Genomic DNA, 21,448 nt, shown 5'->3' on the forward strand with positions numbered 1-21,448 from the left:
CGGCCCTGAAGGGAAGACTGGAGTTAAGTTTAAAATGTAACCCATTATGCATATTTCAATGCAGAATACATATTTCAATTCTTAAAATTATGGCTGTATAAAATATGACCCCAGTCATGGTAATTGAATATTTGTGATTTGAATTTGCTGTGTTTTTTTTTTTTTGTGTAAACTATGTTCCAGAGTTTGGAATTTGCACATTTTTGCCTAGTAAATCTTCCAGTGTGAAGCAGAGAGCCCAAGAAATGTGAAACATGCCTTTTAAATGAATCCAGGTTCTTTCCTCCAACATTTCCCCCTCCTGCTCCCACGGTAAAGTTGCAGTAGAGTCTGAAATGCTGATTCCTTATTTGGAGAGGTTAGCGGGGCCTGAGTAGTCTGATGCAGAGCAATCCGTCATCACACGAGACAAGCGAGCCGAGGTTCCCTGCTGATGTATTTTCAGTGCAGAAGACAATCGCTGGGATAATACCAGCGCAGACTGTATGGGGAGGTCAAGCATGGTCTCAGTGTTGTCTTGAGTTCTTTACTCGTGTCACAACATGACATGTGGAAGAATTTTTCACCGTCACATACTTGTGTAAAATACTCCAGGGAGTTGCGAGCCATTTGCGTGACAGTGGGAACACATTGCGGTCCGTCGAGGAATTCTGCTTTCAAAACAAAACTGACCAATGGACTTTACCCTTCAGATAGATCGATGTCTCACATTTCTTCATGTTATTTTCTCAGTGAGCTGCACATGAGATTTTATTAGGAACCTTATACTTTCTTTCTCGGTGCACATATTTAAGTGGTCAGCTTAATGTATAAAATCCTAATATGTGTTGGAGAAATTTAACATGTATATTAATCACTTTGATCTCCGGAAGATTTAGACCCTTCATGACCAGGCCGCTTTTTGCATTGGTTGTTTAAGTGACAATTGCGTGGTAATGCAACGCTGTACCCAAATAAAAATTTGTCAATCCCCCCCCCCCCCCCCACAAATAGAGCTTTCTTTTGGTGGTATTTGATCGCCACTGCATTTATTTTTTGCGCTATAAACAAATAAAAGACCAATTTTGAAAAGAAAGATATAAACAATAATATGTATTTGGCAATCAGTAACCATATATTGATTGGTTTACAGTAACGTTCTAGTGTCTATAAACTTGCTAGTAATGGCAACGATCATCAACTTATAGCAGGACTGCGATATTACAGCAGACAATCGTTCAGTGATACTTTCGACACTTTTTGGGAACCTGTGACACTTATTAGTACAGTGACAGTGCATATTTTTAGCACTGATCACTGTATTGACACTGTCTGGGAAGGGGTTAAACATCTAGGGTCGATTAAAGGGTTAAACGTGCGCCTAACCAGTTAGAGCTACACAATTGTCAAGAATTGTTATCGCAATCTTGACTAAAGTGTTTCACAATTCTTTCTATGCAAAGAATTCTCTCTGCTCTTCTGAAGCCACAGCCTTCAAAAGAAAGGAAGGAAAAATCTGGGCAGTCTGACAATTATCAGTTGAACTTAAGTATAAGGCCTCATGCACACGGACGTTTTTACAGCCGCTTTTTTGAGCTTTTTTTGCAGCTTAAAAACGTCTATCCATGTTAGTCTACGGCTTCATGCCCACCTAGGCGTTTTTGAGCTGCAAATGGCATAGGCGTTTTTAAGCTTTAAAAAAAACCCAGAACCAGTGCGTTCCATGGCGCGGAGCTAGAGCTGTAAAAACGCGCATAAACGCGTAACATGTTTTCTTTGTTTTCTGTGGCATTGTGGGAAATTTGGGAGTGCTATAGCCAAGAGATGTGTTTCTTTAAAAAACGCTACTTAACGCTAATGCGCAAAAACGCCAATGCAAAACACAGTAAAAATCGAGTTTTTAAAGAGGGATTCCACCAAAAAAAAAAATTATTAAAAGCCAGCAGCTATAAATACTACAGCTGCTGACTTTTAATAAATGGACACTCACCTGTCCCGGGTTCCAGCGATGCCGGCAGCCGAGGCCGATCGATCGATCGATCGACCCTCGGCTGCTGCCGCCACCATTCTAGGTGAGGGAATCAGGAAGTGAAGCGAAACGGCTTCACTTCCCGGTTCCCTACTGCGCATGCGCGAGTCGCGCAGCGCAATAGGAATTCTCCGCGCTGTCTCTGAGACCCGTGTGTGTTCCAGCAGACAGCGCGGCAGGGCAGGAAATGGCGTAGACTCCCACGGGAGTCTATGCCCGGAAGTGGGTGTAAATACCTGTCTTTGACAGGTATCTCCACCCCCCTGAAAGGTGCCAATTGTGACACCGGAGGGGGGGAGGGATCCGATCAGCGGAGGTTCCACTTTAGGGTGGAACCCCGCTTTAACGCCGATTTTTCCAGTTGTCAGAGCTAGCTTTGCAGCCAGTTTTTTAAAATGTCTGTGTGCATGAGCACTAAACATTGTAACAGTTTGTCAATGGAATAGACTTTGTGTAAGTGAAAAAAGTTTAACCACTTAAACACTAAACCTTTTTCTGACATTTGTTGGTTTCAAGTTAAAAATCTTCCTTTTTCTTTTTTTTTCCTTTGCTAGAAAATTACCAGCAAAAATTATATATTTTTTCAGTAGAAACACGAGAGAATAAAATGGTGGTTATTGCAATATTTTATGTCACACTGTATTTGTGCAGTGGTCTTTCAAATGCAATTTTTTTTTTTAAAAATTACTTTAACGAATTAAAAAACAATCAAACAAACTAACCAGTAAAGTTAGCCCCTTTTTTTTTTTTTGTATAATGTGAAAGATTTTACATCGCAAGAATCGTGATCCTGATCTTTTTATTCTAAGCAAAGAAATCGTGATTCTCATTTTGGCCAGAATCGTGCAGCTCTACTATGTGTGCTACTTTTACTAGGGGAGGAGATGCATTCTAGTCCCTGCTTTGCAGGAACACATTACCCATCCCTTCCTCTCTGTCAGAATGGTGATCTGCATTATTTACACAGGCAGATCCCTATTCTGTGTTGTTTACTGATGATCGGCAGGTGCCTGAGGACATCGAGTGTCCAGGTCATGGGAGTATTTGGGGAACCTATCTTTTGTTTTTTTAACTCTGTCTAGCAGTAGGTACTTTTTATGAGTATAGAGAACTAGCAGATGTCCTTCTTCATCTTCATCTTCATCTTCATCTTCATCTTCATCTTCATCTTCATCTTCATCTTCATCTTCATCTTCATCTTCATCTTCATCTTCATCTTCATCTTCTTCTTCATCTTCATCTTCTTCTTCATCATCATTACATTTTATCCATATCTTCAAAGTAGAAGTACAGAGGGGGAGGAATGCTCAGTGATCTTACCTGTTGGTGCTCCATTGCTTGTAGAAATCATGCAACACCACCTACTCTTTTGAATATTTATACATTTGGGCACGAGTTTGGTCCTCACGGTGTATGCAGCACCTATATATTATATTGCATCTACAGATTCCTTTTAGCGCAGGAGTACCTATTTTACAATCAATGTTCTATTGCTGCCCCTTCATTGTCCAGCCACAGGCTGGGGGCTGGCCAAGGTCCAGGCTATAGTGTGCACAGATGTGCTGTATGGCTGGGGTGTATTGGCCACAATGTTGATTAAACAGTTGTTTTTATTTTTCCTTTTGACTATTCACAGATTTAAAGTGATATTAAAGCCCCCCCCCCTTTTTTTTTTAATAACAAACATGTTAGACTTTAAGTGGTTAAACTTCCTGCATTTACAGTGGTTGACAGCTTGGCAGACTGCCCAGATTATTTGTTTACTTCTTTGCCTTTGATCTAAGAATTAAAGCGGGAGTCCACCGGGACTCCGCGTTTTTTTTTTTTTTTTTTTAAAAGCCAGCAGCTACAAATACTGCAGCTGCTGACTTTTAAATAGTGACACTTACCTGTCCAGCGCGCCCGCGATGTCGGCACCCGAAGCCGATCGCTCGCTCGTCTATCGGGTCCTGCCGCCGCCATCCACGGTATGGGAATCAGGAAATGGAGCCTTTCGGCTTCATTTCCCGGTTCCCTACTGCGCATGCGCGAGCCGCGCGGCGCAATCCGGACGGTCCCCGCTGCCTCTGGGAGCTGTGTGTTTCCCAGCAGGCAGCGGGGCACTTGCTGAAGGGGGCGGGCGCTTGCGGAAAGGGGCGTAACGTACGCCCCTTTCCGCAGAGAGCTAGCCCGGAAGTGGGTGCAGTTAGCTGGATTATCCAGGTAACTGCACCCCCCTCCCCCCTGAAAGGTGCCGATTGTGGCGCCGGAGGGGGGGGGGATTCCGATGAGCGGAGGTCCATTTTAGGGTGGACCTCCGCTTTAAGAGTTAGTTACAATGTTTCAAGTTTTACACTTGTCAGATTGCCCAGGATGCTTTCTTTTGACAGCTGAGTGAGCAGATAATCTCTCCACTTGTTTATATGAAAGAATCGCCTACTCTCAGCGGAAGAGATCGTAAGGGGGGGGGGTTGTGAATCGAGATTTTTTTTTTTTTTAACGATTAATCGTGCAGCTCTATGATATACTGAAGTATAATTACAAACATTTCATAAGCGTCGAAGGCTTTTATTGAAAATTACATGTAGTTTATGCAAAGAGTCAATATCTGCAGTGTTGACCCTTCTTCTTTTTTAAGAACTCTGCAATTCGCCCTGGTGTGCTGTCAATCAACTTCTGGGCCAAATTGTCAGAATTTGTGTTTTTTTTTTTTTTTTGGTTCACCTGCCTCTTGAGGCTTGACCAGAAGATCTCAATGGGATTAAGGTCTGGGGAGTTTCCTGGCCATGGACCTAACATTTTGATGTTTTGTTCCCCAACCTCTTATCACTTTTGCCTTATGGCAGTGTGCTCCATCATGCTGGAAAGGTATTGTTCCTCACCAAACTGTTCTTGAATGGTTGGGAGAAGTTGCTCTTGGAGGATGGTTTTTGTACCAATTTTGATTCATGGCTGTGATCTTAGGCAAATTGTGAGTGAGCCCGCTCCCTTGGCTGAGAAGGAACCCCACACATGAATGGTCTCAGGATGCATTACTGTTGGCATGAAACAGGGACTGATGGTAGCGCTCACCTTTTTTTTCTTCTCCGGACAAGGTTTTTTCCAGATGCCCCAAACAATTGGAAAGGGGAATCATCAGAGAAAATGACTACCCCCAGTCCTCACCAATCCAATCCCTGTACCTTTTGCAGAATATCAGTCTGTCCCTGCTATTTTTCCTGGAGCGAAGTGGCTTCTTTGCTGCTCTTCTTGACACCAGGCCATCCTCCAAAAGTCTTCTCCTCACTGTGTGTGCGAATGTACTCACACCTGCCTGCTGCCATTCCTGAGCAAGCTCTGCACTGGTGGTTCTCTGAACCTGCAGCTGAATCAACAGTAGGCGACGGTTCTGGCACTTGCTGGACTTTCTTGGGCGCCCTGAAGCCTTCTTCACAAATGCAGTGGAAATGTTTTTTATGGGATTAAGTTAATTTTCATGGAAAAGAAGAACTTTGCAATTCATCTGATAACTCTTCATAACATTCTTACGGCTACAGCTTGAGATTTTTAGTGCAGGGAAAGCATCCATAGAAGTCCTCAAATGATTGCGCTGCTCGTGCGCCCCTTTTGGACTCGGCAGTCACAGAGCAAGATGAAGGGCCAATCACAGCACTCTTTACCATATGATCAGCTGTCAGCCAATGGCTGCTGATCATGGAAGTGCAGTAAATGGAAACTGGTTATTGCCATTTTTTTCTCCTCACGATCGGCACGAGGAGAAAAGGCGGAGGCCGACAACCGGCTTCTGTTACAGAGACATCAGTCCCAATCTGTGCCAATCATTGCCCACCAGTGCTGCCAATTAGTTTCACCTATCAGTGCTGCCTACCAGTGTCCATCAGTGTCGCCTCTGTGCCGGCTCATCAGTGCCACCTCATCAGTGCACATCAGTGAAGGTGGAAAATGACCTGTTTGCAAAATCTTATAACAAACTATGAAAAAAAAAATTTTTTTTTTTTTCTTTTGGTTATTTTATTTCATTTTTTCAAAATTTTCTGCCTTTTTTTTTTTTTTTTTTTTTGTTTCTTTTAGCACTAAAATTAAAAAAAAAAAAAAAAAACCCAGCGGTGATTAAATGCCACCAGAAGGAAACTTTATTTGTGTGAAAAAAAAAAAAGAATAGTTTGGATATAGTGTTGCATGACCACACAATTGTCATTCAAAGTGCGACAGCGCTGAAAGCTGAAAATTGGCCTGGGCAGGAAGGTGTATAAGTGCCCAGTAAACAAGTGGCTAATATTTGTGTCGTTCTCAACTTTTGGCTATAGTGTAGAATGCAGATATTGTGTGATGTCTCAGCAAGAGAGTGATAACAATATTGTATACTTGGTGAGACGCAAACTACTGCAAGATAAGTTTTTACTACTGAAGTCTTTAAGAGAGATATATACGATTCTGGGTAATTCAAACCACCAGTGCCCACTCAAAACTAAAATATCAGTTTGGGGTGGTGTGAGTTTTTTGCGCTACCTAGTATTAGAAGTGATATTCTACTGGTATCTTTCCACCTTGGGTAAACTTTTGGGTTTGTCGATTCCTCTGTCAGAAATCACAGACTGTTATAGTGAAATACTGCCTGACAGCAGACTGTAATTTTGGCTTGCAGGATTTGTACTTTGAACGCCCTGACATGACCTCAGCCAGAGCCTGTCTAATTTACTGAGTGGATAATGATGTCTTATGAAGGGAAATTTTGTTTATTTTTTTTGGCTCTTTTGAGCCTCAGATTCTCCTAAACACAGCTCAGGTTTATGTGGTATAAATGATGGTAAGTGAATCTACCACTGGCATTTAACTGGGTTGTCCATTTTGAGTGGAGTTTGAGAAGTTTACCGATTTTTGTTGTACTGTGTACATCTATACTATTCTATAGTAAATCTATGCACCAAGTTACTCTGTTATAACTATTCATGCGTTTCTGCCTCTTGTTGTTTTGTAGGTGTATTAAAGGATTACCTGAGAGAGCTCCCTTCTCCACTGATAACCAAGCAGCTGTACGAAGCTGTTCTACATGCCATGGCAGAGAAACCGCTAAAGATGTCTGGGAACGGCTGTGAAAACGACCTGCGGGACTCCGAGCACACAGTGGAGCTCCTGAACTGGCTGCCTGATGTGGAGAGAGTGAGTACTGCTATCGCTACTACTGAGTGGTATACAAAAATTCTCCAACACTACATCCAGCCCAGATCATAAAATGTTTCTGACATCTAGATTAAAGAGGAACTGCACTCTGGAAGTTGTGTCCAAAAAAAGGCAGGCAGATGGCAAAGGACTAGTCACCAGTATTGGTTGTGGAGTCTCTCTCTCTGCAGCTGATCTTTTCTCCATTACTGACTTACCATGCTTTGTTTTGCACTGTCTCTCTGTGAAAGCAGTCCTATATTGGTAGAGGTGCAGGGCTTTGCTTCCCCATGTCAGAACTTCCAGCAAAGAGATCGGTGAGCAGCACAGCAGTGGCATCAAATGTCAAAATCCCCTAAGATTAGTTGTCAGAGGCAGCATACTATATCTCTTCTGTAATGAGAGCTTCTTAACTGCCTGTTTGCAATCCTCTTAAAAATGTACACTGAGCTTTGCATGCACACTTCAGGGTGTAATTTCAGAATCTGCCCACATGAATGAATTCCCACTCATGCACGGTAGTTACACCATCATTGCCTGGCCAGTCAAGAAGGCCATAGATTCAGAACCAGGAAGAAGAACAGGTGAAGATGCCATCGTGAGAGCATGTGGGATGTCAGTGCTGGCGTTCTGAGTTGTGCAGGAGTGACATCATCGTAGCTCCGGCCAATCGCATAGCCGGAGTACGCGAACCAGGCATAAAGACCAGGGGACCATGTTGGCCCTCTCAGGAGTGACAGCACACCGCTGGAAGGCTTTGTTTTAAGGGAAGTATTTCATAGTGTGCTAGTATGCGAAGCATACTAGCAAATTATGCAATTTCTTACATGTGTGTTTGTTTTTTCTTAACAGCCGCAGTTTACTACCGCTTTGTTTCACCAAAAAAAAAAAAAAAAAAGTTTAACATTTCTGTTGTAATTTGTCACGGTCAGTATCCAGTCTCCCCTATGGAGCGGCGGATGTTAGTCGACCCATGTCCACTGACATCCGCCATTATCTGATTCGATCCTGCCTGGTCCTATTTTCCATCTGTCTGGCGGATTGGATGAAAACAGGTGGTCAGATTCCATCAGATTTCCCCATAGGGACTGTGTCCGCTCAGCGGAGCAGACAGGACCTGTCATCCGCCTGCTCAGTGGGGATCAGTAGAGCGATTTCCCCCGCTGAGCAAGTGGAATCCGTTCCATGGAGGCGCCCATGTGAAAGGGGCCTTATTGTTTTCTTCAGTTGTGTGCATTTTATATCCTGAAGAGTACATGGGACTGCTCTCACCGTTTTTATATTTGTCTTTCAGGCAACCTTGAAGATGCTGCTTGATCACTTGAAGCTGGTTGCCTCTTATCACGAAGTGAACAAGATGACCTGCCAGAACCTGGCTGTCTGCTTTGGACCGGTCCTCCTGAGTCAGAGACAGGAAACGTCCAATCACAATAACCGGGTGTTCATTGACTCGGAAGAGCTTGCCAGTGCCTTGGATTTCAAAAAACACATTGAAGTCCTTCATTACTTACTGCAGTTATGGCCAGGTATGCTGTTTTGGCCTCACACAAACAGTTTTTTTGTTTATGCCTTTTGCTAATATAATTACTCTTATTTTTTTTTGGAAGCTGTCTAGGTTATGTATTAACCTTGCTAGTCGCCAGATTCTTGTTTAAAGCCATTAGATCTAATTACCATCCTTAAAACTATGTAACACTGCTTTTAGTGGGGGTTCCCTCTGAATCCCAGATCTGTTCTTCTAGCCTTGTGCATGAATTACAGAAAATCCCAAGTGCCTCCTAAGTATAGAGATGTCTTATTCAAAATATGATCACAAAGGTGTGAAGGGATAAAGCACTGTGTACTGTTTGCCATAGGCAGATGACACAACGGAGGTATTTTGCAGCCGTGACGCAGGTAACTGGTCTGTAATGTGAGTGAAGTGGCGTATCCGTGTGCAGTGAGCATGGTGTTGGATGCGGAGCATGTCTTATTTACATATTTTGGCTCTGCGCAGTGTCTACCTAACTGTAGCGGATGCTTCTCTCAATGAGGATGTGAAATGACAGGGACTCGGTTGAGAAGAGTTACCTCGCTGCCTGTAACAATGGATTCAATTTATTTTCTGTTTGTTTTCTAACATTCTAATGCTTCATTCCAGCAGAAAGCCTAGTGCTTTTCATACAGCACTTCTTTCTTGGCTAGTGTAGGTGGTTGCAAGCTCAAGGTACCAGTAGGCATGTAGGCAGCCGAAAGGCAAAAGATCAGTCCCCACTAATGCCTATGATCTCCGCGGAGGGATCTTTCCTCATTACGGACTTACCCTGTCTTGTTTTGCATGGTGTCTGTGTGGAGACAGCCATCCTGATAGAGGCAGAGCTTTGCTTTTTCATGTCAGGGCCTCCCAACAGTGATCAGCACAATTGTGACATCATCAAATTTGGCTCCAAATCTCCAGAGATATCAGTGCCTTAGATCTCACACTGCAGATATACAGCTATGAGGCTGTAAACACAGGACACTGCACACTGCTTATACCAGTTAAGTGCTATTTTCAGGAGGAATTCCAGACAGTGGATACATTTTTCAGTGTACTGCTTAGTAAAAAATTACCCTTTTCAAATGTCTCCTATAAAAAAAGTATATATTTACTTTGTGAGTTCAGGTTCACTTAAAGAGGGATTCCGCCCAAAAAAAAAATATTAAAAGCCAGCAGCTATAAATACTACAGCTGCTGACTTTTAATAAATGGACACTCACCTGTCCTGGGTTCCAGCGATGCCGGCAGCCGAGGCCGATCGACCGCTCGGGCCTCGGCTGCTGCCGCCGCCATTCGAGGTGAGGGAATCAGGAAGTAAAGCGAATCGGCTTCACTTCCCGGTTCCCTACTGCGCATGCGCGAGCCGCGCAATAGGAAATCTCCGCGCTGTCACTGGGACCCGTGTGTGTCCCAGCAGACAGCGCGGCAGGGCAGGAAATGGCGTAGACTCCCGTCTATGCCCGGAAGTGGGGTATCTCCACCCCCCTCCCCCCTGAAAGGTGTCAGTTGTGCCCCCGGAGGGGGGGGGGGGGGGTTCCGATCAGCGGAGGTTCCACTTTAGGGTGGAATCCCGCTTTAAGTCATTGTAAACCAATTTTTTTAAAATAGCAAACATGTCATACCTACCTGCTCTGTGCACTGTTTTTTATTACAGAGCAGCCCCAATCCTCCTCCTCTTGGATCTTCAGCCAAGGCTCCTGGCTCCTCCCCTCTGCTGAGGGCATCCATAGCAAGCCACTTGCTATGGGTGCACTCATACAAGCTCAATCCCGAGCCACTCCATTGACACAGAGCACAGCTCGGCCTTGCCCCCCCCCCCCGCTCTCTGCATTCCCATTGCTCCCTCTGTCCAGTGAGGATAGAGAGATCGGCTGCTGCGGAGCACAGCTCTCCCAATCAAAAACGGCTTAGGTAAGTATAAGGGGTGGGGGGTTAATTTTTTTTTTTTTTTTTTTTTTTTTTTTACTCTTTTAACGCAGAGAATGCATTAACGTAAAAAAACATTCTGCCTTTAGAACCACTTTAGGACCAGCTGATATCCTTTTAGATTTCTAATAGTTGTGATAATCCAATCAAACCTGCTACAGTTCACTTCACCACTCTTAATGGAGCAGAGATGGAACATCCCATGACATTTGACTGATGTTCTAAAGCTGTGCCCTGCCCCGCTCTGCCGCCATTTCCTACCGAGTCCCACTTTTTTTTTTTTTTAATACGGTTTTGCAAACGCTGCAAAAAGGTTACTGCGAGTACACACACATGAAAAGTCGTGTGATCGGGAGAGAAGGGTCCCACCTATGCCAGGATGTGTGTGAGCTTTTTTTTTCGTTAATGTATCTTTGTTTAACATGTAAAGCTGTAATCTGTATATACTTGTTTCAGATAACAACCTATTTCACCTGGGGTAGTGTAATAATTAGCAGCTATATTAAGTTTTATATTCGGGTCAATAGTTAATTAACACTTTAAAAGTTAACACTCTAAATTTTAATACTAATAATTTGAACTAAACAAGCAAAAATATAAAGTGCACCTGTAGCCTTGTCAAAAATTATATGTTGCTGAAAGGGAGAAAAATGGTGTCCTCTTGTTCTTCTTTTTTTTTTTTTTTTTTTTTTTAAATTATGAAGTTTTTAGGTAATTTAGATGGGTGATGATAATCACAGTTAAAGTAGTCCTGTGCTGTACAAAGAAATCCCTACAGCTGCTGAAAATTCATACAAAGGTTCCTGTGTAAATATTTGTTTTATGACAGTTGGGATTTTTTGCATCTCGGTGCTGCTGGCCACTTCTGTCTACCTGCTGATCATTACCCTGGACCCCAGCAGTGACAACAGTGAACTGCGCTGTGCAATATGTGTTGGCATGCCCACTTGGAGTGCATGTGACAGGGTTACAATGTAGGAGCAGAGTGGAGGATGGGAAAGGGGATTGTCACCCCATAACAGGAAGTGCCTGAATAAGGACCTTTGTGGTGAAATCACCAGGTTTTATTTTAAACGATTGAAAATCGCTTTCTAAATCACATTACTATGTTAAAGCTTGTACTAAAATTTAGTTACTGGGTTTACATATACTTTTAAAGTGGTTGTAAACCCTTTTTAAAAAATGTAAAAAAAAAAAACCTGCAAGACAAAGGCATAATGAGCTCTGAATTACTTTCCTGAGATTGAAGCCCCCCACAGCGGTCCTCGTTCACCGCCCCGGCGGCCGACATCTCTCCGAGGAGTTGCTTCCCGGTATTGTGGCTCCAGCCACATTGGTCGGAGCCGCGATGACGTCACTCCTGCTGCTAACGGCACAATACAACCAAAGCAACGCATTGCTTCAGTTTGCATGTGCCGACGTCATCGACACATGCACACTTAAGCAAATACAGGGATATCTCCTAAACCGTGCAGGTTTAGGAGATATCCAGTGTAGCTACAGGTAAGACTAAGTATAGGCTTGCCTGTAGTATAAAGTGGTTGTAAAAGTTTTACAACCACTTTAAGCCTCACTTCCTTCTGACAAGTTGTGACCTCTTGGGATTTGACTTCTTTTAAGTTGCAGAAGAGTTTTTAGTGTCACAGGTGCCCAATGACAGCTTAGCGTGTCACACTTGTCAAATCACCAGCAGCAAAACTGTAAAGAGGCTCACATGACTAGAGAAGCCTCATGCATGAAAGTTTGAAAGGATTAGTTCGCCTTTACCAAAAACTGCCTGTGCAAGTAACTGTGCAGCTCTGACCAAAGTTAAATAATGCCCTTGCTATGAGCGTAGGCCATTTACTTACCTCCGCAAGCCTGGGGGAAAAACTCCCAGAGATGTCCTGCCTTGTTGCTAGAATGCTGCTAAGACTCTCAGCTGATTCAAAGCCCCTCACATGCACTCTCTCTCCCCAGTGTGACAGCAGCTCTGAGCTCAGCGATGCTGTGACAGAGGTGATAGAGGACCACACATGTGGGGGTTTAAGAGAGCTCGCGTCTGTGTGATGTGGGTGAGCAGTAATGGCTGGGAGTGTTCTAGCAACAAGGCAGGACTGGATGATGCTGTGTCTGGAAGTTTTTCAGTCAGGCTTGCTGAAGACCCTCATCTATAGCAAGGGTAATATCCCACTTTATGCAGAGCTGCAGTTTGTTTTTATCTACAGCCACGCCTTCCTACATAGGCAGTGTTTTGGTAAAGGTGAACTAACCCTTTAGGGTTTACTAAAATTGCATCATTGTGAAAGTGAAGTACAGCATTCTTCTTTTCTTTACCAGCATTGTGGTTATTGATACAGAACAGGTGCACTTTGGTTGTCGCTAAGTAATAACCATTCAGAACATTTGCTTTCAAACAAACATAGTGCCTTGTACACATAGAAAAAAAATAATAATTCTATAAGCATGATTGTGATTTTGCTTGAAAAGAATGAACTGATATTTCAGTTATGGGTGAACAGTGGTGGGTTGAATCGTGGCCTTTTATATTCCTTTTGCAATCCAGCACTGACTTGTCTCCTTTTTGTTCTTGGCTTTTCAAATGCAATTCACCCAACACAACTCTCCGTGGAGCCTCTCAAATGGATAATCCAAATGATCTTTGAAGCTGGAGGGTGATTCAGTTCATCAAACTCTACCCAGAACTGAAAAATCATCAGTTTTGGGAAAACATGCCCTGTAAGCTGCTCAGTTAGCATGTATGGTGAAATTTTGTTTTTAATTGGTTTTAAACATATCAATTTACATTCTTTTACAGTAAAGAGTGAATCTCCCAAACATCCCACACCAAACAGCATACAAGCAGAGTCCCAGCCGTGCTTGCGAAGGAAGAAGCCACGGCCACAGATGCTTAATTTAAACACCTCGGACGGCTCCAGAGTCCTGAGGCCAAGGGCGGCCCGCCTGGACAGCCCTTCCAGCAATCGCTATGCAGGAGACTGGAGCAGCTGCCAAGGAAACTACTTATTGTCCCCCAGAGAGGAAGCTGACTATGCAGACGTCCCATCGGAAAGCCCCCAACTCCCGGACACCTGCGTCCGGACAGAAGAATCAAGTGAGCACACCACAGCCAAAGAAGCATCGGTGGACTCTGTGGTAGGAGTCGGTGCAGGAGTGTTTGAGGAACAGGACGTTAACCTCCAGGATCTGCAGGAGAGCATAGACACCCTGATAGGAAACCTGGAGAGAGAGCTGAGCAAGAATCGGCTGAACGTCACCTTCTAATCCTCTCTGCTCGCTGTTCTGCTATTATCTCTTCTCATTAGAAGAATGGTCCTCCTTTAACCCCATGAGGGTCTATGCCTGTACAGCATTCTGCTGCGATGGCATTTAAGAAATAAGTCTGTCTCCATGCTTCCTGTCATGTGCATGGCAGGATTTCCAGGAAATAAACAATTCTATGGTACGTATCCTCTTAGAGGAAAATATCAGCTGCCGACTCAGTGATGACTGCATCACGGTTTGTTGGGTTATTTAAATGTCCCTCCGCTGTCAGGTCTGATGCACGCTGCCGTGGCTGCTGGTCTGCCAGTGGAATGGAAAATACTGACTTCTCTCTCATAATAAACCTTTCTAACACTAAGTGCTAATCTAATGGGACCTGTTTGCGACAGTACTAGTTTCACTGTTTTGTTCTGCCACGTCAAACTTTTATGATACTTGCATAATGAATGAAAAAAAAAAACAGAAGAAAAGTATAAGTGCCTGTTATTTATACCCTAAATTAGGAAATCATTGTAAAAAAAATGTACTTTATTGGACATAAGGAAGAACTCCGAACTAAGATATAGTTTTAAAACGAAAGGAGCTATTTGAAAAGGAAAAAAAAAAAATCACCGAATACCACCAGATTTCCCCTTTTTGTTCCATGTATTAGCAGCAGCTTGTAGTCTTGTCTAGCAGCAGCAGGTAGTCAAAGAACTGACAGTCAGCAATGTCTATTCCCCTCCATTACATTAGGCTGACTGATATCACAACTAAGGTACTGCAGAGCATTGAGATCGCTACCAATACATGATTGGGTCAGAGATTGTGCTTACATTAGTGGTCGGTTAACAATAAAGCCGAACTCCAATATGGTCTCCTGCCCTGTTTGGCCGGGCAGGAGACCATATTTTTCTTTGCTGCAGTTTGATAACATTTTCAGGTCTCCTCTCCACCCCAGCCTCTGCATGCACAGTAAAAGTAGAAGCAGCAGACTGATGAGCTCCTCTCTCGGTCAGTCTGCCCCCATCCTTTTATTAGCATGTTCCTTAGCCCATGGGCACTGCAACAAAACTGACTGGCATTGCGTGCTATTTTTTTTTCCCCCCAGTCTAAAGTTCTGTACAAGGATTGCAAGAGGCTGATACCAAATGAAATTCAGGCACTTACACTGCTTGTATTGAGAAAAAGAAAATACATTTAGGGCTGAACTCTGGGCCTAAAAACTTACTAGCGTTCAATCGCATAATGTGTTCCTAAAATGCCACCCCTGCCACACTGACTTTCTTAGATATTCTACTTTACATGTAGAAGATTTGGTGGGAAGCAGTGGGGGCTCATAATGCAGGGAGCACAGGCGCTGCCCCCCTTCTATACAGCGGGCTAGGGAGGTAGTTAATGTAGAGGAAAGTTGGGAAGCTGACAATGAAGGGGGGGAGAACTAAATGTATAACTGATTACATGCTGGTAAGTTTCTTTGTGCCCCGAGTTTGGCTTTAGTAATGTAGTATTGAATACGGAGCTGCAGTCATTTTTGTATCTTTATTATTGGCATTGATTTTGGTTACCAGGGTTCTTCTTTAAGTTCCTTTTTATCTTTTTGGGTATGCTTTATAAACACTACAAGTTTACGTAAAGTAGGAATAGTCATACATATACACAAAACTTAAGGCCGCAAGCTGTGATACGGTCTGTGTGCATGAGATCTCCAGTCTGAAAGGGCTTCTTTTTTTCAGATTCACACAGAATAGTTACAAAAGGTCTTTAATGCAATAACTACTATGCTATTTTTATACATGTTTTCCCTTTTAGAGTGCCTATGGGATGTCCTTAAAAGTGTAACGGATCTCAGTTCTAGATAAATGCTGATTTTACATTAAGGCTATATTCACACCTCTGCATTTTGGGGGGGGGGGGGGGGGGGGTTGTTTTGTGTTTTGCCTGTGTTACTATTCATTACCATGAAGTTGCTTTCTGGTGGAAGCTTTACCAAAGAGGGTAGCCAGCAGGGTTATTATTTTTAATATAATGCACAAAATGTTGAAGTGTGAAGATATCCAAATGGCTTCCTAGTAAAGAATATTATGATGTCAACCCCAAAATTCCCACTTTTGGCCTACCTGCAGCTTCCATGGTGAGGCGGTCCCACCCTTTGCAATGGGATTTCTGTTAAAGGGTACATAGGAGGGCAATGTACTTGCTTCTATTGCTGACTTGCCTTAAAAGGTGCAGAGGTCTGTTCTCCTTATCCTTTTTTCCCTGCTGAGTGAGTCTCTGGACGTGAACACGGCAGCACCCAAAGAGTGAACTGACCTACGTGTTTGCGATGACTTGCGCCCCCACCAGGAGGAGGAGGGGATACCCCTGTCAGCTCTGTGTGTGTTGATGGGGGAACTGTGCACATTTCTTTCTTGCAACCAGAAATTCACACTGTGTACAGTCAGTCTTAGTGCAGCGATTAGAATTGGTGGTTAGAAAAACACTGCATCATATATGTGACATGTAAAGGGCAGACCATCAGAACATGTATCAGTGTTTAGGGGGTCACCACTCTTACAGTTTCGGCTTTTCTGTCAGAGCAGAACTGTGCTGAGTGAATTGACTTTTTTTTTTTGCAGCATTTGGAGCTAGCAACAAAATTGCCATCTTCAATACTTACACATAGTTTCCAATGAAGCTGATGATGATAATTATGGCACATTAGCAGCCGGTAGCTGCATAGAAACATTGTAGTCCATTACACAAAGATCCTCTGTAGCTAGCTTCAAAGTGCCAGAGGAAATAAACAGAAAGACTTGTAGCTGCTACACAGTGTATTCTTACAGCTGTATTACTATTAGCACACTTCGGTCTATAGATGATCTAAATCACACAGCAGACATCAGCTCTGATATGTGGAGGAGTCTTTAGAAGTCGGTCCGCCCAAACAAATTTCTTTTAAGCATATGCAAACTAGTTATAACACTCCTTTTTTTTTTATTTCCCCCCTGTGGGTGTCTGTGTTGAGATTTCCCTGCTGCTCCCTTTTTTCCTCTTGTAGCCTCCTTCCTGTTGCTGCAGCAGAGAAGAATCTTATTCTTTAAGCTGGCCATACATGCATAGAAATCCATGTATGGGCAGGCTGATTGTACTTAAATCTATCCACCGATTGATTTTGCTACAACCAGCATGTTCGATTTTTAGCATGCGATTGCTGCCAGCGGTTATAGCTGCTAGCAGTAATCATGTCCTGTTGGCTGGGAAGGCTTCACGTGACTCCCCCTGCTGGCAGAACACAATAGTGATGCAGGAGGCACCCCCACCCCCTCCCCCCCTCATCAACACATTCAGTATTTTTTCTTTCCTTCCTTTCTACCTGTGGCAGAAGGAGAGAGAATTTGGTTCATCTATGGGCTGCCTTAGTGAGAATAAGTACCTATTTATATGGGGCAAACCTGGGGACTTGACATCAGGGAGCAGATAAAGAAACATGTAAGCTTTGGCTGCAAACCGATTAATTTTGCGTGGACTGATCCTTCAAGGACCTCCTGTCATTTCACAACATGAAGACAGAAGTTTTTGTTGATTTTGTCTGCGCAGCGTGTTGCATGTGTGGAACCAGTGATGTCACAGAGATTCATTGATGGCCAATCCATATACGTGAGCTGGTTTACCTGTAGAATTTGTATTTCTGTCCATCCACTTCTGAAATTTACCCAGCTCTGCCACACGGCACAGCACAGCCCTGTCCTACAGAGCAGAAGACATCATTTATTTCCCTGCTGCAGTTAACACGGTTTTCTCCCTCTCCTGGCCTGTAACTGTACTGTGACAAATGCAATAGACTGAACAATTCCTCTCTGTCACTCTGCTCTCTCTTACTGTTAGCACCTTTCCTGTTCCCACAGCACAACTGATTGCTTCCTTGTGCTGTTTTTACCTTTCCTAGCCTGAGCTCTGCTATACAGGGATTTGCAAGCAGCTCATACTGATCCCAATTCTGGTCCTGGCACTGCTTACGCTTCATGATGTATTAATGATTACAGAGCTGCAATAATAATTTGTGCCTTTAATATCTGCCTGTGAGTTCAGCTTTAAAGTGTTCACCAATAAGGTGAAGTAACGCTCTACACCCTCCCTAAAGCCCGCACCCCACCCCCCCCCCCCCCCCCACCCCCTGGTCACTGTAGCCGGAGCAGCAGCCCAGGGATTTTAAATTCCTGCTCTTCTCTGCAGTGGTTCCGGGATAGACCAGATTGATTTCTGATTGGTCAGTTCCTACACAGTGAATTGCTCTGGTCTGTCCTGGAAGGAAGAGTAGAGATTTCAAATTCCCAGACCGTTGGGCCAGCTGTGGGAGCACTGACCGCTCGGCATCATGGGAAGTAAGTACAGTGAGGTGGGTGTATGGAGTTAGTTTAACAGTTTAACTTTTCATTTATTTTTTTTTGGTGAAGGTGAATTAACACTTTAAGGATATCCAGGTGACTTGAATGGCTGTTTGAATTCTGTTAGGATGCACATTTCCGTCTTTCCTATAATATGGCAGTTCAAAGTTACTCCTGTTTTATGTATACTGAGATACAGCACCCTGATCCCCAACTCTGCAATGCTGAGCTAATCTATGCTAAAATGTTATATGCAACACACAAGGATATGCAATATAATTGTACATATAACCCTTCCAATTATAAGATCTGCCATCTTTTTACAGTACCTTTTTGATGGCTTAAAAAAAAAAAATTATATATTACACAAAGAGAGAGAATCACTCCAAGTATTCGACAACATAATTCAAGTGGCTATTTAATGAGTATATATATATGTGTGTGTGTGTGTGTGTGTACATAGAAATCTTTAAATATCGTTTAATGTTTTAAAAAAAAATATTTTATATTTGTAAATATTTTAAAGGTGCAATCCAATTTAGCTGACACGTTGGACTTTGCAGTGAATCCTTGAAGTGTCTGGCAGGTCCGTGTATTTCAAATGAAGACAGAATTGTCCCCCCGCTCACAGGTGAAGTGATTATTTTGTTGATGGATAGTTAGATGGCGGGCTGTGAATTTGGAGGGGCGGAGCCACTTTGTGCTCGATGTCTTTAGCACTGTGACGTCTTCCTAGTCATTTACAAGCCATACTGTGATCACAAAGTGGCTGAGCTCAACTGTGTGTGTAGACAAAGGGTCTATTTAAAGGGTCAATCCACCTAAACTTGATATGGGTGGATGTCGGTGGCCTGATGCACCTGCTGGCCTCTTGTCTCTTTCTGGCATATCGGGAGTGAGTTCTTTGCGCCCCCCCACCACCATGGAGTCTTCCCCTTACCTCTGCTGTGGGAATTGTATACCATGAACAAAATCCCACCTCTTAGGGCTCATGCACACAGACGTAAGACGGGCTGCTTTCTGATCCGTAGAGGGTATAATTGTTTACAGATTTGAATGCAGCATATAAATGGCCCCATTCACACAGCTGGGTTGATCTCAGTAAAAATGCATACAATTAACATAGGAAATTCTGCGTCAGTATTTAACACGTACATCCAGAAATGAATCATTCTGGGATTGAAAGCGGAGCTAGAGAAACGCAAGAAGAATTTTATATAGGTAAACGGTTATGAACATGAATGGGTCTAGAATGGATAGAAGCCCTTGCAGACCATTATGGCCTCATACACATGGGCGGCCTGGATGAATAAAGATCTCAACATGTAAGAGATCACGTTTTTTTCATGGTTTATAGGTTTGCTTTATGACCTTTTTGGCTCCTGTTTTTTTTATATCTGTATGGTTTGACCTGTAAATGATTTATACTGTCTGCTTAGGCCCCGTTCACATATCACGTAGCAGGAACAAACACACGTTCAGGTTTGTGGTTTTTTTTCTGCGTGTTCTGAACCAGACTTGTTTTTTTACACGTGTTTTGCTGCTGAAATTTTATTGCGCTCTGGAAACGCGGGCAGAATCTCGCCGCTTCAACTCGCAATCCCAAATCGCTAGATGTGAATGGGGGGGCCTAAGGGCTCTATTCTGCATCAGTTGGTGAGTTGAGCTCAGATGCAGAGACCCTCACAGACATAAGATTCCGCAAGTGACCGGAAGTGCATGCTCGGCCAAATGTTTTTTCTTTTTTTTTTTTCTTTTTCTTTCTTGGCTAGAACCCCCGTCAGGTTTTAACTGCAATCCAAGGCCTTGTTGGGCAGATTGCCCCTCACTCCCTGTCTTTGTTGCAATGATTTACCACTAAAGAGGTGATGGCAACTCTCCAACAGTAATACTGACACAAATCAATATATTTTATTTTTTTTTTTAAATAGAGGAATGCTAAAACCCCAATAAAGGATAAGTTGATCCTTTGGAACATGTTACATACGTTTTTAGGGTGGAACATGTAAAACCTGTCCCTAGTGCTGCAGCCGCTGCCCACTACACAATGAAGTACCATGGCACTGTGGAGCACCATGATATATCATTGATTTTCTTCCTGTCACGGTATCTGCCTGCCCATACGGAATGTACGGGTACACACATATACTGACAGGTCTATAGGGCCAGGCAAAAACGTGTAGTATTTCTTTTCTAAAAGGTGAACGTATCCTTTTAAGCTTTTATTGCCATCTGTGGGGTTGATTTACTAAAGGCAAAGAGCCTGAGCACTTTGCAAGTGTAGTTGCTCCTGACCTTAGTAAATGATGGGGAAGCTCTGCTGATTTTCCATCATCCAATCATGTGCAAGCAAAAACAACTTTTTTTTTTTTTTCTTTTTGCATGTGATTGGGTATTCTTTGCAAAGTGACATTTCCCCTCATTTACTGAGCTCAATTGTACTTGCAGAGGTGCAACTTTATTTGCAAAGTGCACAGCCTGTTTGTCTTTAGGAAATCAACCTCAATGTCTCTGTTGTAGGTTCACCTCACACTTCCTGTCTGGTAAAACAATTGTCATCGGGACAGCAAGTTAGGGAGAGAGTCACTATCCGAGACCTGGGTAGTAATGGAAACCTGACAGGGATTCCAATTCTTCTCCTCTCTAACCTAAATTAAAAAAAAAAAATGTTGGAAGGGTAAAAATTTTAACGCTCTGGCATCTACCCAAAACTGAAAGTGTATCTAAACCAATGAGGAAACATGTAATATGCACACTTGTCCTTCAATATGGTGGCTGCATGTGTTTTTCTTTTCTCAGTCTTTTTCCTTTTAGTTTCCCTTTTGTGATGCTGCCAGTATCGCCCTTCCTGCCCTAGGGTGACAATGCTCCCTCACCATGCTGGGTCTATGGAGGGGCATTGTTGCCACCCTGGGCTGCTCTCCTGATTATATTACAAATCTCTCCCTCTCTCCTGTATTACATAGAGAGGAGTGATTTTGTATGTGGTTCACAGAACATTGCTTGGAAACTGATAACATTGTTGAAAATATCAGTTCACTACCCAGGAAATTTCATCTGAATCAACAAGTAAAATGTTTCTGTAATTGCAGAAAATGTCCTTAGTGTGAAGAAAAGAAAATGAATGCAGCCACCACATCTAAGGATTAGTAAGCTGCAATATATTATATTCTTGTCCTTGGGTTTAGATGTACTTGAAATGTGAAGTTTGGATGGGTTAACCCTTTAGGAAAGTCTGGACCCTGC

At 43.1% G+C, this 21,448-nt stretch overlaps 1 protein-coding gene across 3 annotated transcripts in view; it reads left to right on the top strand.

The window, feature by feature from the left end:
• Positions 1–14,769, top strand: part of SYDE2 (synapse defective Rho GTPase homolog 2) — an 87,656-nt gene extending 72,887 nt beyond the window's left edge. For 2 of the 3 annotated variants that reach the window (XM_077450322.1, XM_077450324.1), the window contains 3 exons: positions 6,966–7,147; positions 8,442–8,673; positions 13,390–14,769. In XM_077450322.1, the coding sequence (XP_077306448.1) occupies positions 6,966–7,147; positions 8,442–8,673; positions 13,390–13,856 (881 nt within the window). In that variant the 3' untranslated portion in view covers positions 13,857–14,769. Of the gene's footprint in view, positions 1–6,965; positions 7,148–8,441; positions 8,674–9,003; positions 9,044–13,389 lie in introns of all 3 variants that reach the window. The other variant, XM_077450323.1, reaches the window with a different exon arrangement.
• Positions 14,770–21,448: the final 6,679 nt, after the last annotated feature.

Source organism: Lithobates pipiens, unplaced genomic scaffold, assembly GCF_037356315.1.
Source record: "Lithobates pipiens isolate NorthernLeopardFrog02 unplaced genomic scaffold, aLitPip1_a1.2 Scaffold_23, whole genome shotgun sequence".
Taxonomy (NCBI): Eukaryota; Metazoa; Chordata; class Amphibia; order Anura; family Ranidae; genus Lithobates; species Lithobates pipiens.